This window comes from Aythya ferina (assembly GCF_964211825.1).
Source record: "Aythya ferina genome assembly, contig: HAP1_SCAFFOLD_29, whole genome shotgun sequence".
Lineage (NCBI taxonomy): Eukaryota > Metazoa > Chordata > Aves > Anseriformes > Anatidae > Aythya > Aythya ferina.
In genome coordinates this window covers 2,438,614-2,457,394 of record NW_028181463.1, presented here as the reverse complement: position 1 = coordinate 2,457,394, position 18,781 = coordinate 2,438,614, and the positions used below count along the sequence as shown (strand labels likewise).

General features: G+C 49.7%; 2 protein-coding genes across 2 annotated transcripts; one reads left to right on the top strand and one right to left on the bottom strand.

Moving 5' to 3' along the window:
* Positions 1-5,005: 5,005 nt before the first annotated feature.
* On the bottom strand, positions 5,006-12,063 carry LOC311428133 (olfactory receptor 14A16-like; the record flags this gene model as incomplete). Its single annotated transcript, XM_084539683.1, has 2 exons — positions 5,006-5,991; positions 11,967-12,063. The coding sequence occupies 2 exons, from the start codon at positions 12,061-12,063 to the stop codon at positions 5,006-5,008; spliced, it is 1,083 nt and encodes a 360-aa protein (XP_084395809.1).
* A 1,995-nt stretch (positions 12,064-14,058) lies between these two features.
* Positions 14,059-14,994, top strand: LOC311428132 (olfactory receptor 14A16-like; the record flags this gene model as incomplete). Its single annotated transcript, XM_084539682.1, has 1 exon — positions 14,059-14,994. One exon carries the CDS (start codon positions 14,059-14,061, stop codon positions 14,992-14,994), a length of 936 nt encoding a protein of 311 aa, XP_084395808.1.
* Positions 14,995-18,781: the final 3,787 nt, after the last annotated feature.

The window sequence follows — 18,781 nt, the reverse complement described above, 5'->3', positions numbered from 1 at the left end:
AAACACCCCTGAACCTGGAGATGCACCAACCTGCTGTGCTGAGGTGCCACTACTGCAGGGGCAGAGGGGAGGGTTGGAGAGACACGTGGGACCTGCGGGCATGACTGTGGAATGTAGTGCCTGGGAAAAGTTACCCTGGAGCCATAGGAGCCATTCTGGAAAGAAAAGTTGTAGGCAGGAAGCGCACTTTTGTGATGGTGCCGAGCTGCTGGGCACATGTTCAGGGTGCTCTGATGGACTTTTATGTCCTTTTCCATCATGTATTAAGTGCCACGTTTCTCAGGAATAGAGTACCCAACAGAGCTGTGACAGATACTCTGAGATCATGAAAGCCACCAGAAAGTTGTCCCTAAGAATATGACTGATATAGTGTGGTCAGGAGAAGCCCTGGTCAGGAGAAATGTGAGATTAGGAGGAGGGAATAGGACTATCCAGCAGAAACTAAAGATTTTGTAAAAGGTAAGTTGGTTCAGGCTATGCGGAAGCTGCTGTAACCGTGACTTAAAACACTTATATGAGGCTATTCCCCAGCTTCAAAGAGCAAACTTAATTCCTATATTTAAATGTTACTCCACACCCAAACAGGAATCAACTACTCCTATGCCTGACATCTAATTGTGCACTGAAGCCAAAACTCAGTCCATAGCCTCTTTCCCTTACCCTTACTCTCTTGCTTACCTTGATCCCTACCCTTAACGCTAGATTTAAATGTTCTATTTAGGTGTAGCATTATTGGAAAAACTAAACAAACCCTAAATCACTAAGCTTGTCCACACTTTAACCACAGACCTGATACGCAAAGCAGAACACCAATCCCTCCCAAAAAATCTTTCTTTATATTCAAACCCAGAAAGGTGAGCCCTAGTCCCCTGATGCATGAGCACCTAACAGCTGATTCCCCTGTTCCTGTGCATTGACTTCCTCACCTTCAGCCCCTCTCCTAACGCTTACCTTTAGGTACCATACTGGGTCTGGCCCTCAGTGCAGGCCAAGAACTGTGAGGTTACTCTGCAGTCACATGGCATGCAAAGATGGATGTGAGGGGTCATGGGTCTGATCAGCTTGTGGGCCACAAAGAGGAGATGGATGGGAGTGCTCTGAAGGGCTCAGCTCTGCCTCAGCATCTCCTGCCCCAGCAGGAGCAATGTGACTGTGGCAGTGACTCTGAGGTTAATTCTGTCTCTGCACTTGATAGGGCAGCAGCAGGAACGTGTCACAGAAAGGGACTGGGAGGTCATTTCTGTCTGGAGGTGGCAGGTCAGCATTGACTTCTTCCTGGGAGCTGCACTTTTGGGCTGACATCTGGCAGTGGCCCTGCTAGGCCAGCACAAGGCACCTGCTTGGCATGCTGACTGGGGGATCCCCTCTGCCTCCAGACCCAGGAGGACCAAGACAGAAAGGAGGCCCCCAGATGGGTTGTCCTGTCCCTTCTGCTTAAGTCCATGACTGGGCAGCAGGAGGCACAAGGCTTGGCTGTGTCTAGCCAAGAAGCTGCAAGGCCAGCAGCAGGCCCCTGGCTTGGAAGATGCTGCTGAGGTGGCTTGTGTCTGATCAGACCTGGGCTTTGTCTTTCAAGGAGTACCTGGTGAGAGTTGGCGAGACATGGGTGAAACAAAGGATGAGAGCAAGTTTGTAGACAGAGATGGGTGTCTGTAGACTTGAAGGAAATAGGACAAAGTGTGGGACAGCATAGGAAAGCCTGCAGAGGAGAAGGCAGAGGGTGCTGGTAAAAAGGGAAGGCCCCAAGAGCCCTGAGGTTTTTGTCCCCTTGGCTAGAGCTTGTTGGGAGATATGTTATATTAATTCTGATGAGGCTTCATTGATTTCTTTCAACTCTGAGCAGCAGCTCAGAGGTGTCATACTACTGTTCTTCTCATGGCATCACACTGCCCACTCCATCCCACAGATGCCAGGAACAGCCTTGAGCCAGACATGGGGATGCAGGATCTCCTCTCCCAGTGGCTGGGGTCAGGCCTTGGCTCTTCTGCTTCACTAAAATCAACCAAGAGTTTTCTCAGCACAGGACTTTGCCAGTCTGCAATCATGGCCTCTAATTATCTTCCCTAACATATCCCTGAGGAGGCTTTCTTAGTAACAGCCCTCAGTCGGGCCCATTCATACTCCAAGTCGCTTCAACTTTTCCTCCTGACTTTACTTGCTCAAGCGGTTACATCACTCTCTTCTATAGTACCTGAGCTCCATAGCATCAGTGCCAAAATACTCCATGGACCTCATTAAAATGCAGAAACTCCTGACATCTCTTCCATAGTTTTAGAAAGTCTTCACGGCTTGTGCAGCTAATTGCAGAGCTTGCATGATGTAGTTAAGGAAGAAGATTTCAAAAAGCAACTAATGAAAATATTTTCTGTTTATAAATCCTGAATTTTGCTACATTTCAGTTTTGCGCATTTTTCTTCTTCTGCTATTTTTCTATGGTGTCTTCTTTGGAAACCTTCATCGGGAGGAAAAGTAGAGTCTAGAGGTCTGACACATCTGCTGCCAGCAGTAGTCTTTGTCCCTGTAACTGCAGCCCAGCCGAGCACATGAAACCCTTTCTAAGAGAAGTCAGGAGTTCCTAGGGAAAAAAATGAAATAAAATAAAATAATAAAATAAAATAAAATAAAATAAAATAAAATAAAATAAAATAAAATAAAATAAAATAAAATAAATAAAATAAAATAAAATAACAAAAAATTGAAATGACCATTGGAACCTGTGAAATTCTGCTAGAATCTTTGCAGACAACTGGACATCTATGCTCTATTGGGTCTTCTGTGGAAAACTCAAGATGCAAACTAAAGAAAATATATCTTCGTTGGCTGTAGCTGTACCCATGAGATTGGCCTCTTTTGGGAAATTGTCCCCTTCCAGACACGGAAACCTAAATTGAGTAATGTGAAAATACCTGCCAGTCAATAGAGTAGGGCAAAGTCATACTTTCTGTGCTGTAGATGCAGAAGGCGAAAAGAATTCTGTTATGCCTGACACTACGCTGGGAAGTGTAACCCAGGTCAGACAACTTTACCTTAGTGCTGACAAGTCCACCACTAAGCCACACTCCCAAGCTCTGCATCTATACCTTGGCTCTCCAGTTGATGACCCAGCTCATGGATGGCAATCAGGGAGTCTTGGTTAGCATGACGCTGCCTCAGGTGCGCCACCATGGTAGCCATTGTCACCTGCTGTTCTTCACCCCTCAGCTAACCCCCAACAGAAGGGTTCTGTGGAAGGCCAAGCAAGGTAGACAACTGTTTCATGTCCATTGTCTCCAAGGCAGCTCTGCCAAAGCCCCACCGGTGGTGCCCTCTTGGAACTCTGAATTCCCTCTCCTGAAGCAGTTTATGCCGAGGATGCACATAGCCTCTGGGCCAGTCCCAGTGGGGTGCTTTTGCCATTCCTTCCCAGTTAGACTCACCTCAGCCTCCAGTACAGTTATGTATTGGGTTCCCCCTGTCACTCCAGAAATACAGGTGGGTTCTACCTCTTTCTAGCTTGATGGCATTAGGGTACACTGTGCACCGGTGAGTACTGATGTATCAGTAGAGCCTGATACATTTGTGGGTGTGATGTACCAGGCCATTAAATATACCCAGTCCAGTAAACCCGATTGTTCCTTTCTTCCCCGTCTCCCCCTGGCTGGAAGCAGAACCCCTCTAGTCCTGCTTATAGTATTCTTTACGGTGTCTGGTAGACGAACCACTGGAAACACGTCCCACCACATCACAGTCATCCCACAGTACAGGGGACAGGGTGATGCCAGACAAGGGATGCATTACAGTGCAGGAGTTGTGGCAAAACTCAGGCTGAAATACTCAAGAACAGGACACCTCAAATGGCTGAAGCAGAACCCATCTGCGTATCCTAGTTTGGGAATCATCCCCTTCCATCAGGGATATGAAAGTAAAAAATGTGAAATGCCCCATCAGGTCAATGTGGAAAAAATATTCAGAGGTTTTGTGCTGGAGTGGCAGAAGGGAAAAAGTATTGCATTGTGCCTCAGACTAATCAAGGAGACCTAATGCAGTTCATCGCTGAGATAAAGCAAACACTCTAAGAATTGTGAGGGATGTTCAGTTGTGGCCTAACATGAAGAAGAAAGTTGATCACTGGTGAAGGAACAGTCTTTTCCTGCCATCACCAATCTGGTTACACAAGCATCAGAAGAACGTCTCTGCAGTACTTCCAAACCAGCTGGACACTGGGTGCTCATGGTGCAGAGGATCTTTTGGGGATGAACTCATTCATGATGTAACCCTGAGGACAATGTGGAGCAAGGACTACATATGTCAGCAATACCTCAACCCACCACAGTATTTCCTCCCCCTATCTCCCTGTCCTGCCCTTCTTTCCTTCAGAATTAGAGCCAGAAGGGAGCTCTGGAGGTTTCCAGTGCCAAGATCTGCTCTGAGCAGGGAGAACTTTCACATCAGATCAAGCTGCTTCCTCAATGCTTCCTCCTCCTCACTTTTGAAAGCCGTACTCCTAGGGGTGTTAGCTGGAAGGCCAGTTCTCATTCAGTGGTGCTACAAGACAGCAGTGTGGAAGAGAAGTGAGACCAGCACCAAAACGCCCATGTCCTGCTGCTCTCAGTGTTTGTGGGTCCAAGAAAGTGGCAACCCCAACTCAAAGGATGCAGGCAAGGAGTGCCTGCCAGGGCAGAAAAGGGCAGCCCCAAACAACACCAGGGTTTTCCAACACGTTGCATCAGGGATCTTCATCCCACAACCACTGCTGTGCCTGAGAAGAGTGTATGAGAAATGAGATCCACAGAAACTGCCTACCTACTGGCTCCTTTATTTAGTTAGTTACAAAGAGCTTAGCAGCACCTCTACATGAAGTCTTTGGTTTAGAAGAAAAGGTAGAAGGACACAGAAGAAGAAAAATACATTAAATTTATAAAATAAAAGTATAAAGAAATATTTAGCATATGGGAATAATATTGAAAAGAATGAACAGTTTTTGAAATCTGTGAACAAAGGTGTTTCTGCTTTGTCCAGGTATACTTCAGGGAGTCACATGCAGAAGATCAGTTCCTCGTTGAAATACTGAATATTGCAATAACCTCCTCAGTGCCTCCTTGAGCTCCTTATTCCTCATGCTGTAGATGAGGGGGTTCAGTGCTGGAGGTACCACTGAGTACAGAAATGCCAACACCAGGTCCAGAGATGGGGAAGAGATGGAGGGGGGCTTCAGGTAGGCAAACATGCCAGTGCTGACCATCAGGGTGACCACGACAAGGTGAGGGAGGCACGTGGAAAAGGCTTTGTGCCGGCCCTGAGAAGAGGGCATCCTCAGCACTGCCCTGAAGATCTGCATGTAGGACAGCACAATGAAAGCAAAACAACAAAAGCCTAAAGAAAAACTAAACACAAGTGCCCCAACTTCCCTGAGGTAGGCATCTGAGCAGGAGAGCTTGAGGATCTGGGGGATTTCACAGAAGAACTGGTCCACAACATTGTTTTGGCAGAAGGGCAGGGAAAATGTAGTGGCTGTGTGCAGGACAGCATTGAGAAAGCCACTGCCCCAGGCAGCTGCTGCCATCTGGGCACAAGCTTTGCTGCCCAGGAGGCTCCCGTAGTGCAGGGGCTTGCAGATGGCAACGTAGCGGTCGTAGGCCATGACGGTGAGAAGAAAAAACTCTGCTCCAACCAAGGAGGGAAACAGGAGTACCTGTGCAGCACAGCCTTGATAGGAGATGGCCCTGGTGTCCCAGAGGGCATTGGCCATGGCTTTGGGCAGAGTGGTGGAGATGCAGCCCACGTCGAGGAGGGCGAGGTTGAGGAGGAAGAAGTACATGGGGGTGTGGAGGCGGTGGTCACAGGCTACGGCAGTGAGGATGAGGCCGTTGCCCAGGAGGGCAGCCAGGTAGATGCCCAGGAAGAGCACGAAGTGCAGGAGCTGCAGCTCGCGCGTGTCTGCGAATGCCAGCAGGAGGAACTCACTCACTGAGCTGATGTTGGGCATTTTCTGACTCTGGACACAGCTGTCTGCTGAAGACGAGAAGGGAGAACAAAGTTAGAAGAGGCTTCTCTGAGGAAAACCTATTGCAAGTTTAGGAGCACCACCCAGCCCAACCCCTGTCTATGCAGCTGAACCTTTCTGCATCTCTCTTGCTTGAGCTGCAGCTGGTGCTAGCTGAGAGTGGCACTGGGAGCAGGGGCTGCTGTGGGCTGCAGAGGACTCCTTCCTGTTGTGCAGCAGGGGGAAGCAGGAATATGGGGGAAACTCTCGTTCAGTTCACTGATCAGGTCAATGGAATTTGCAGTGCTGTTTCAAACAATGCATCTCAATGCAGAACAGAGCTTCAGATGCCACTGCTAAACACTGCCGTTCTCAGCTGCCCTGTGTAACCCATCTGTGACCTTCAGGACCATCCCACACAGGTGTTTCCCTGAGAAGAAACTGAAGACAGTTGAGAGCAGAGAAGTCCCAGTCCCAGTGCAGCTGGACAGAACCCTCACATTGTCTATGGGTTGTAGGCAAGTTCTCAGCTCTTCCCTCCTAGCCAGAGGTGCCGAGGCTTCATTCCAGCTGCCCTGCATCCTTCTGGAGAGCAGCACGCAGCCCAGGAGGATTCCCCACAGACAGAACTGGATATTTGCAATCTGGGGTGTCCCAATATCCAATCTGCATCCCCTGCAGTGTCTGATAGAGGCTTGGCCATCACACTCTTGGCTGACTAAGGGTAGCTAGGTTATGACACTCCAAGGGGCTTCTACCAGACTTCCTCACATCGCAGGGCAACCCAGCAGGACTCTCAAAGCCTACTGCATTGCCCACTGCCCTCCCAGAAACAAGACCCAGCACGAGACCCTTCCAAGACCTGCAGCTGCATGGCCCTGCAGCCAGGCACTTACCTTGTCAAGGGCTGTGCAGGTTTCTCCTGCAGGCAGCTCTCAGCATCCTTCCCCTGCCAACTGCCTCCAAGCCCTCTCTCCTTCTCTGCTCTCCCCATGCCAGATGCGGTCAGAGTCCCCAGCCCTGCTACGTTGTGCAGAGGAGCTGCTCCTGGGCACAGCTGTCTCTCTGCTTCATGGCACTTTCTGAAATGTGTTTTCTTTGTCCCACGAGCCTGGCCCAGCTCAGCAGCACAGCACCAGCCCAAGGCACCGCAATCACCCCTCTGGGGGCTTTGCTGATGAGCCCACAAACCTCAGGCACTCAGAGACAATTGAAGACAGCTCTCCAGAAGTCCAAGTCAGAGGCAAGTTTCCTGCAGTGTCCCCCTGAGGGCCAGCACTCACACAGCCTCCCTTGGAGCTCATTAGAGCAGAACCCTGGAGGCAGTGAGGACAAGGAGATAAAGGCAATGTTAAGGTGACACTGTTGTTTAGGAAAAGATGATGTGTGTCACCAAGCAGAAGGGCCAGGACTTGATATCCATCCAATTTTAAGGGGGATCCTTTCCCTTAACAGGTTGCTCAGGGCTCTTTGTGGGGCTGTAGGAGATGGGGATGTGCATGGCCAAGTGCAGGAGAATGGTACGACCCCTGCCTGCTTCATGGGTGGGGGTGAGGAGGCAATGAGGCCCTGGTGCTTTAACAATCAGCTGTCTCCTCATGGGCGTCAGTGTCAGAGACAACAGCCATAGCCATGGACACAAAGACCTGGGTCCTGCTGGGACTTTGAACCTTGCCATAGCCCTTGCTCGTATCCAAACCATTATGGCCTAAAGAATCCCAGACCTGTACCTCTTTACTGGTTAGTTGTAGACACTTGTCCGTCTGGTATCACAGCAGACCTGAGCTGAGTCTGATAACTCAGATCTTCTTGGTGGCCATGCTCCTTGTAAGGCAGCTCTGTAGGAAGCTGGTCTGGTTCCTGGTGAGCAGGCACCACTGTTCGTATGGCATCCCTCGTGGTGCCCAAGCCCTCCTCCACCTTGCCACTGCTCACTCAGCAGGGTCCCAGTCTGCCCTAATGCATGGGGTTACTCTTCCTCTGGTGCAGGACAGGGTCCTTTTCCTTGTAAACATCAAGAAGATACTTTAGGCAAAATCCTGCAGTTTCTCAACATTCCCCCACACTCATGCTCCTTTCTGTCAGCTGTTCATGTCTGCAGGCAGATGCTTCAACCTTTGTGTGACTGTGCTATCTCTGACAAGATAGTAGCATTACAAGTTACAGGAACATTTGGATAATACAGGAGTAACCAGTTGAATGGAACTGTATCACAGAGTCACAGAAAAACAGTGGGTGGAAGGCTGCCAGATTCTACTTTTTCTGTTCTTCATTCTCACGCATGCTGTCAGTTTGTCTGGAGCTGGGTCCTGAATGTTATGGGTCTGTGCAGGTCAAAGTTGAAAGGCCAAAGCCCAGCTGGAGCTCAATCTGTCTATTACTGTCAAAGACAATAAAGACTGCTTATAGAAATACTTTAAATAAAAGAGGATTAAGGAGAATCATCATCCTTCATTGGACATGGGGGAAATCTGGTAATGATCTCGAGATAAGGTAAAGGCTGAGGTACTTAATGCCTTCTTTGCCTCAGACTCTAGCAGCAAGACCAGTTCTTCCCCTGCATATTTCTTCCACAACATGGCCACAGCAATACTTCTAAGGTGCACTTTGTAGCAGTCTTTTCTTTCCTGCTCTTTCCTACTAGCAAAGGAAGCTCCATCAGGGTGGAAAACACTCCTGAAGTAGGCATCCCAACCGAGCAGGCTCCTTGCGGCCTAGCAGCCAACCAGACACAAGTCACCTCAGCAGCAGCTTCCAAGCCAGGGCCCTGCTGCTGGCCTTGCAGCTTCTTGGCTAGACACAGCCAAGCCTTGTGCCTCCTGCTGCCCACTCATGGACTCAAGCAGAAGGGACAGGACAACCCATATGGGAGCCTTCTTTCTGCCTGGGTCCTCCTGGCTCTGGAGGCAGAGGGGATCCCCCAGTCAGCATGCCAAGCAGGTGCCTTCTGCTGGCCTAGCAGGGCCACTGCCAGATGTCAGCCCAAAAGTGCAGCTCCCAGGGAGAAGCCAAGGGTGACCTGCCAGCTACAGACACAAGTGACCTCACAGTCCCTTTCTGTGACAGGTTCCTGCTGCTGCCCTATCAAGTGCAGAGACAGAAGTGACCTCACAGTCCCTGCCACAGTCACATTGCTTCTGCTGGGGCAGGAGATCCTGAGGTAGAGCTGACCTCTCTCTCACTCTCTAGGTACCTGTTTTTCTCTTTTTGCGTTAAAGACTAAGCAAAATTTTAGTGCGAGTGTGTGTTTTTCTGCTTGTGGTGTCGTGTATGTGGTTAAGGTATGGATAAGCTCTACGGTTTAGGGTTTTTTTAGGTCTGCCAAGGAGCCTATGGTTAAATAGAACATTTTCATATTAGTGTTAAGGGAAGGCATTAGGGTGAGCAAGAGAAAATAAAATGATTCCTTTCAGCGTATTGTAGTAGTATTTACATTTAGGCATTAAAAGTACTGACTCATGTAAGGTAAGGGCCATATTTGACTGTTTTATGTCAGTGTTACCAGAGCATCCACAATACATAAACTCTCTTACCTCCATGAAATCATAAGTTTTTGCTGGCCAAGCTCTTCTTCCCACCCTGAAATATCACATCTCTTTTGTCCAGGCTGCTCTTGACCTCTCCATATCTTATTGGGATCAGCTTTCTGATGACATTCATGATCGCAGAATATCTGTCTCACCTCTGTTGGCTCCTCCATTCCTGAGACAGCAGTGGCATGGTAGTTAGAAGGGAAAAGGATAGAAAGATCTTTAGGAGCATCCTGCACAATGTGCCCATCAGTTCTGCACTGCCACAAAACTGCGCTTCCTACCTACGAGTTTTGTTTCCAGAATGGCTTCTATGGAATCAGCGTTTTTTTTTCTCTCATGCATGGTTCTGTTTTGGATATGCAGAGATGGAATAAGGAAAGTTAAGGAACAGATGGAACTGATCTTCTCAAGGGATGCAAGGAATAATAGGAAGGGATTCTACAGATACACTGCTCAGAAAAGAATGGCCAAGGAGAGTGTACCCCCTCTGATGGATGAGAGGGGTGAACTGGTAATGACAGACATGGAGAAGGCTGAGGGACTCGACAACGTCTTTTCTTCAGTCTTCCCTGCCAGTCAGGCTTCCCAAGTCTTTCATTTCCCTGAACCTGTAGATGGAGGCTGGGGGTGCAAAGTCCAACCTGGTGGGAGTGAAGAGCAGGTCCAAGAACACCTGATGGCACTAAACAGGTACATGTCTATGGGGCCTGATGACATGAATCCCAGGGTCCTGAGGGAACTGGCTGATGTAGTTGCCAAGCCTCTCTCCATCATACTTGGTGGCTGATCATTCTACAGAAGAGAAGGCTCCAGGGTGATCTCTTTGTGGACTTTCAGTACTCAAAGGGGACTTCTAAAAAAGATGGAGAGTGACTCTTTGCTCAATCGTATGACAGGACAAGTGGGAATGATTTTAAAGTAAAAGACTGGAGATTTAGACTAGAGGTTAGGAGGAAACTCTTCACTCAGAGGGAGGTGAGGCACTGGAACAGGTTGCTGAGAGACCTTAGGGATGCCCCATCCCTGGAGCTGATCAAGAGAAGGTTAGATGATGCCCTGGTCTACCTGATCTCATGGGTGGCATCCCTGTTTATGGCATCCCTTTCCATGGACGAGGTGGTTCAAACTAGATGACCTTTAAGGTCCCTCACAATAGGCGCCATTCTCTGATTCTATGGTCTCACGAGCTCTACCTCAAGCATGACTCCCATCCCATCAGCCTTCCTGTGGTCTATCACCTGACCAGAACAGAAGGTGCCTCGCCATCATCTTCAATGCCATGTGCATGCTTCTGCCATTTACGGTCCCTAACTGTGCCACATTCCTCCTGCTGGTCCATCAGCTCCAGAGACAGAAGTGACAGCCTCCGTCACAGCCACGTGCCTCCTGCAGGCCCAGCACATCCTGAGGCACACCTGACCTCATCCCAGCATTCCCAGCCAGCTCCTCCTTGTGACCTCTGATCTGATCACATACCTGTCACCTCACATGCCTCTTCCAATGCCATGGGACTGCTGCAGGACCTCACAGTCCCTGCCCTGCCCAAGGGGACAAGCACCTGAAGTTTGGGGTAGGAGTGGGGTTGAAGCTGAGATGTGCTGTGTGCATGGTGGAGGGCTTTGGGGGTTAGATGATCAGGTTAATGTTTAGGGATTAGAGGGCACCCTCCAGGGTTAAGGGAATGGCAAAGGCTTCAAGGGAGGGATTGGTGTTCTTCTCAAGGTGCCTGCTCAAGGTTTAGGATAATGACAAGTTTTGAGGCTTTTAACTTAGATTTGATTTGAAGGCTAGATTTAAGGATGGCTTTTTAATCCTTAGTTAGGCTTAATCAGCTTTCTGTTTAGCCTTCTTGTAGAAGATGCCTTTTATCTCTGCCTTTTCCAAATCCTGAGCAACATCTCTCCTATATCTGGCTTTTCCATGGTCTTTGACAGAGGTCTTATAACAACCTCTGCAGCTCCACCAGCACCTCTCTCATCCTTACCACACCACCTCTAGGCAACCTGAGGAGTGACTGGGAGGATGATGTTTGCTTGGCAAAGGGTTTCATTAAAATCTCTGATGAGGGCTGTCATGGGCTTCATACAGACTGTGATGGAAGTATCATAGAAAAGAGTGACACTTGTGTGGACAGAAGAGCAGATGGATAAGGCCTTGGGCCTGCCAACACAGGACACACACACCTGAAAACTGCATGAGAGGGAAGAGGAAGATTGGATCCAAAATGTAGATTATGAAAGGAAAGACCATGAGTATCACCGTGGCACTGCAGGACAGCTCCAGCAATGGGGCAAAACCACACAAGAGGTGTCTATGACACTGGGACCACAGAACTGTAGCTGGGAGGAGGATAAATAATTCCTGTACATAAGAGAAATTCCCCTGGTTCAGGTACAGCTGCCTTCTGGAGTCAGACCTTCCACTTCTCGAGCCTTGCAGAGAACAGGGATGGCATGCAGCCCAGGGCTGACCATAGGGCATGGCTCCCAGCAGGAAGCACGGCATCTGCAGGTGTTTGGTGTCAGGCACCAGCACAGTGATGAGGGTGTTCCACATCCCAGTCTCCATGCTGGTCATGTGAGACAGGAAGAAGAGATTTGTGTATGGGTAGAGGATCTTACATGTGGATTACTGGGAAAACTCAACAAATGCTGTCTTAGAGTCCAACTCCCTTCATGGAAAACCTTTCAGAGCATTCAGTTTCCCCCTCTCTTGTTAGGACACATTCAGAGGGGTGAAATGATCCCTGGCAGTCGTGGCTGAGGTGTCCTGCCATGCAGTGGGAACACAATAGGAGTTAAGGGAGGGAATCATTTTACTCACGATGGACAATCAAACTTAAATAGCATAAATCACACTTCTAAAATCAGTCTCTCCCAAGTTCAGCAAGGAGCAGTCAGCGAAGACTTCAGTCTAATTCAGGCACCACACCCCAGCAGAGACCCTGCTGCCTTCGGGAGCTGTCAGCCCTGAGGCCCTGGGGACACCTCGAGGGAGCCCAAGGGCACAGAGCAAGCGATGCCATGGTCGGGTGCTGCGCTGCTGAGCTGGGCCGGGCTCCTGGGCCCAAGGGGAGCTCCTGGCAAGCGCTGCAGAGAGACAGCTGTGCCCAGGAGCAGCTCCTCTGCACAGTGCAGCAGGGCTGGGGGCTCTGACTGCAGCTGGCACACAGAGAGGAGAGAAGGAGAGAGGGCTTGGAGGCACTGAGGAGCGCAACAACAGAGGGCAGCGTGTGGCAGGACACATCTGCAGGCTCTTGACACCGTGAGGCTCTGGCAGCAGGGCACTGCAGGTGGGGTTGCCAGAGGGGTCTTGTACAGCTGGCACATCCGACAGCTGATAGCATCTGTCAGGATGGGTCTCTCTGTTTCTCCAGAAATGAGTAGAAAATGTTTTAGAGAATGACATTTATGATTGGATATTTGAAAAGGAAGACCAAGGCAGGGGCTACCCGAAAGGCAAGACTTTTTCTGTAGCCTGTGCTTGCAGATACCTGTGGTAGAGCAGAGGCTGGTTTCATGGTAGTAGGTGGTCAGGTGTGTACTGAAGACTGAGACTCCTAGAATATTGCAGTAGGGGATCAATATTTAATCAATGAACTTCATAAAGTCCCTTCCCACACTTCAGCCCAGGAACTACACCAACATCATCATTCTGGTCCTCTCAGGTTTTATCCTAGTTGATCTTTTGGAGCTGCAAATCCTCCAGTGACCAGTGCCCTGTCTTTGGGAAGTCTCTGCTGGCTTGAGGTGAGCACAGATCACCTGCAATGAGCATGAGCTGTCTCTTCTGCAGGCAGAGCTGCAGCACAGAAGGGTCTGCTAAGTGTCCGTCTGTCCCTCCCTGGCCTTGCCTCCCCTGGCAGCAGCACGCTGGCATTCCTGCTGGCTTCTCCAGCTGGCCGTGCTGCTGCTGGTCTTGTTCTCAGGCTGGCTGGGGATGGGGGTTTCACATGTCCATGGCGTGAGCCCTCAGTGTGCTTGGGGGAAAGGGAGTATGGGGACAGAGTGGGGGGTGTGGAGATGGGCACTTTGAGCCTGGATTCCTCTGCTCTCAGCCGTGTCCTGGTTCTTTTCAGGTAAGGATGTGAATGTCATTGTCATACCGTTCAAAGAGATGCCAGAGGAGACCAGACTTGATGGACAGACTGTCTTTCCCCTCTGAATTACATTCTGGACTAAAGGGGGCGTCCCTTTCTCTGAAGATCCAGGTTTCACCTGAAGTATAGCAGGAAGGAAAATATACAGAAAAGAAAATCCTACAACCCTGCTTCCTCTCAGGAGAATTGGGAGCAAAACTGTGGATAATCACATATTGGTAAAGAATTGAATCTGGCATTACCCTATGTCCCTCTTTATCTGTTACTGTAGAGTAGGAATACCTCCTGCATTACCAAAGCAGAATCCTCTGCTCCCAGGGACACCCTCAGGCAGAATTGGATAGAACTCATGAAAGGGACTTGCCAAACATGTGCTTGAATTAGGCCTTACAATAGGATAAATCTGTTGTATATCCTTACTGTATTTTTCCTCCTTAGACAGGACCACTGCCCAGAAACAGCGAATGTGTAACATCAGCTCTGTGAGTGAGTTCCTCCTGCTGGCATTCGCAGACACGCGCGAGCTGCAGCTCCTGCACTTCACGCTCTTCCTGGGCATCTACCTGGCTGCCCTCCTGGGCAACGGCCTCATCCTCAGCGCCGTAGCCTGCCACCACCGCCTCCACACCCCCATGTACTTCTTCCTCCTCAACCTCGCCCTCCTCGACCTGGGCTGCATCTCCACCACTCTGCCCAAAGCCATGGCCAATGCCCTCTGGAACACCAGGGCTATCTCCTATCAAGGATGTGTTGTCCAAGTACTCTTTTTAGACTTCTTCATTGGAGCGGAGTATTCCCTTCTCACCGTCATGGCCTACGACCGCTACATTGCCATCTGCAAGCCCCTGCACTACGGGAGCCTCATGGGCAGCAAAGCTTGTGCCCAGATGGCAGCAGCTGCCTGGGGCAGTGGCTTTCTCAATGCTGTCCTGCACACAGCCAACACATTTTCGCTGCCCCCTTCCCAAGGCAATGCTGTGAAACAGTTCTTCTGTGAAATCCCCCAGATCCTCAAGCTCTCCTGCTCATCTGTCCACCTCAGGGAAGGTCGGCTTCTCATGTTTACTACCTGTTTAACCACTGGATGTTTTGTTTTCATTGTGTTGTCCTATGTACAGATCTTCAGGGCAGTGCTGAGGATGCCCTCTGAGCAGGCCCGGCACAAAGCTTTTTCCACGTGCCTTCCTCACCTGGCCGTCGTCTCCCTGTTTGTCAGCACTATCATATTTGCCCACCTGAAACCTCCCTCCATCTCTTCACCATCCCTGGACCTGGTGGTGTCATTTCTGTACTCAGTGGTACCTCCAGCAGTGAACCCCCTCATCTACAGCATGAGGAACAAGGAGCTTAATTATGCAACGAGGAAACTGTTTAGATATATGCTTCTTCAGAGTCAGTAATGCCTTTCATTTCCCAGTTTATTAAAGAATTTATTAGGAAATTTTTTTGTTAATTTGTTTTTACAATTACTGTAAGTTTCCTGGGTTTGATTTAAATAAATGTATTTTTAACATCCTGTATTTTTTTTTTTAATTTCTTTTATCCAGTCATCTAATATAGCTAAAGAAGCAAGCTTAATGAATATGTAAAGACAATAACAAATCCCTCAGAATATCATTCATCTCAGTTTCTCTGTCTTCCCATCTCCTCTGGAGCTGGGGGAGCAGCCCCAGCACGCAGGAGGGGATCGGGGCCAAGAGCCCAGCTGCCACATGCAGGAGCAGCCCCGAGGGCCACCGGGGCTGCCCCTCACTGCCCGCTGGGCTCTGCTTCTCTGCTGCCTTCGGGTCTGGGCTGCTGCTTGCCTGGAGCCATGGCCAGCAGCAGGACGTGGCCTTTTCATTGCTGCTGTCTTTTGGTTTCCACATTGTTCTCTTGTACTCTCACATTCAATTAAGCCTTGAGATCACATGTACCTTGGTGACAGTCTTGTTGTCTGTACAGTGGCATCTCTTTCATTGCATAGCTCTTCCAAAGCTGGTGGTAGGAATATACCCAAGGAACTGCTGCATGAATGGGGACCCTACTTTATGGGGCTTCACTATGGATCAGAATTTAAGAGTGCTCAGTGAGGTGCTGAACTGAGAGGTCCCTTCTTGGGTTGCCCATGGTCAGCAAACAATAACTGGCCTCACTGCCCTGGGACTGTCCTGGGTCTGATGGCAAATGGCATCCTGGAGAGGAATGTGGAGCTGCTCTGTGGCTGGGCCAGGCCTATTGCGTTGGCCTGGGGAGCGGGGCTGCCCCTGCGGGGCACAGGCACTGTGTGCTGGGGATCTCTGAGGCAAGACAGCAAGGCTCCTGCAGCTTCACGGACCTCCATCTCCTGAGCTGGGGCTGGCCCCTGTGTGGGGGTTGCTAGCGCCTGGGGCTGTGGTGGCCGTGCCCAGAGCCCTGCAGCAGCCTGCAGTAGGCACTGCCCTGGGGCCAGCCCAGCCTGGGCTGCTGGGCTGCACTGGGCTGGGCTGGGCTGTACTGGGGAGAGGGCAGGGAGGAGGGGAGAGGTGGTCAGGGGCTGGGCTGGTCTAGGGAGGCAGGGAGGAAAGGGAGAATCGTGTTTACTGGACTGGGTATATTTAATGGCCTGGCACATCAGACCCACAAATGTTTTGGGCTCTACTGGACACCGGTGCACAGTGTACCCTAATGCCATCAAGCTAAAAAGAGGTAGAATCCACCTGTATTTCTGGAGTGACAGGGGAATCACAAGCATTAACTGTACTTGAGGCTGAAGTGAGTCTAATTGGGAGGAATGGCAAAAGCATCCCATAGGGACTGACCTGGAGGCTATGTGCATCCTCGAGATAGACTGCTTCAGGAGAGGGAATTCAGAGTTCCAAGAAGGCACCACCGGTGGGGCTTTGGTAGAGCTGCCTTGGAGATAAACCACATGAAACAGTTGTCTACCTTGCTTGGCCTTCCACAGAATCCTTCTGTTGGGGGTTTGCTGAGGGCTGAAGAACAGCAGGTGCCAATGGCTACCATGGTGGCGCACCTGAGGCAGCGTCACGCTAACCGAGACTCCCTGATTGCCATCCATGAGCTGGGTCATCGACTGGAGAGACAAGGTGTAGATGCAGAGCTTGGGAGCGTGCATATGTGATGGACTTGTCAGCACTAAGGTAAAGTTGTCTGACCTGGGTGACACGTCCCAGAGTAGTGTCAGGCACAATGCAATTCTTTTTGCCTTCTGCATCTATAGCACTGGAAGTAGGACTTTGCCCTACTCTATTGACTGGGCAGCTCTTTTCACATTACTCAATTTAGTTTTCTGTGTCTGGAAGGGGACAATTTCCCAAAAGAGGCCAAGCTCATGGGTACAGCTACAGCCAATGAACATATATTTCCTTTATTTTTTTTCCTGAGTTTTCCATGGAAGACCCAGTAGAGACTATGGATGTCCAGTTGTCTACTAAGATTCATTTACAATTTCTCAGATCCCAATGGTCATTTCAAATGTTATTTTATTTTATTTTATTTTATTTTATTTTATTTTATTTTATTTTATTTTATTTTATTTTATTTTATTTATTACTTTAATTGTTTCCCAAGGAACCCCTGACTTGTCTCAGAAAGGGTTTCATGTGCTGGGCTGGGCTGCAGTTACAGGGACAAAGACCACTGCTGGCAGTGGAAGTGTCAGACCAGCACACTCTGCTCTTCCTCCTGATGGAGTTCTCCAAAGAAGTCACCCTGGATGAATAGAAATAGGAGAATGATTCTCCAACTGAAATGCAACAAAATTCAGCCTTTGAAGCAAGAAAATATTTTTATTATGTTCTCTGTGAAATCTTTTCCCTTAACTACGTCATACAAATTCTGCTATTAGCTGCAAAAGGCGTGAAACCTTGAAGAAAACTATGGAGGAGATGTTAGGAATTTCTGCATTTTAATGAGTTCCATGGTGTATTGTGGTGCTGAGTCTATGAAGCTCAGGTACTGAGAGGACAATGATGCAACTGCTAGACAAAGTAAAGTCAGAAGGACAAGTTGAAGTGACTTGGAGTATTAATGGGCCCCACTGAGGGCTGTTACTAACAAAGCTTCCCCAGGGTCTTGTTAGGGAAGATAATTGGAGGCCATGATTGCAGACAGGCAAAGCACTGTGCTGAGAGAAGTCTTGGTTGGTTTTGGTGATGCAGAAGGGCCAAGGGTTGGCCCCAGGCGCTGGAACAGGAGATCCTGCACCCCACGTCTGCCTCAAGGCTCTTGCTGGGGTCTGTGGGCTGTGGTGGGCAGTGTGATGCTGTGCGAAGAACAGTGGCGTGAAACCTCTGAGCTTCTGCACAGAGCTGAAAAGAATCTAATAGGCCCCATCACAATGAATATAACATATCGCATTGTAAGCTCTAGCCAAGGGGACAAAAACTTCAGGGCTGTTAGGTCCTTCCCTTCTTACCAGCACCCTCCGCCTTCTCCTCTGCAGGCTTTCCAAAGCTGTCCCACACATTGCCCTATTTTCTTGAAGTCTGCAGACACCCATCTCTTTCCACAACCTTGCTCTCATCCCTTTCTTTCTCCGATGCCTCATCAGCCCTCACCAGCTGTTCCTTGTAGCACAAAGCTATGGTCTGATCAGAGGGTGACCTCTGGCACCATAGAATGACCCTTTCAGGGACATTCCTCCCTCCTTGTGACAAGTGCCAGCCTTCCATGGAACACTTTGTGGCACTTTTTTCTCTCCTGCTCTTTCCTACTACCAAAGAAAGCTCCACCAGAGTGGAAACTACTCTTGAAGTAGGCATCCCAACCTGTCAGCCTTCTTGCATCGAGCCAAGCAGACACAAGTCACCTCAGCAGCAGCGTCCAAGCCAGGGACTTGCTGCTGGCCTTGCAGCTTCTTGTGGAGACACAGCCAAGCCTTGTGCCTCCTGCTGCCCACTCATGGACTCAAGCAGAAGGGACAGGACAACCCATGTTGGGGCCTTCTTTCTGCCTGGGTCCTCCTAGGTCTGGAGGCAGAGGGGATCCCCCAGTCAGCATGCCAAGCAGGTGCCTTCTGCTGGCCTAGCAGGGCCACTGCCAGATGTCAGCCCAAAAGTGCAGATCTCAGGGAGAATCCAAGGATGACCTGTCAGCAAATCAGAGTTAAATGACCTCACAGTCCCTTTCCGTGACACGTTCCTGCTGCTGCCCTATCAAGTGCAGAGACAGAAGTGACCTCACAGTCCCTGTCACAGTCACGTT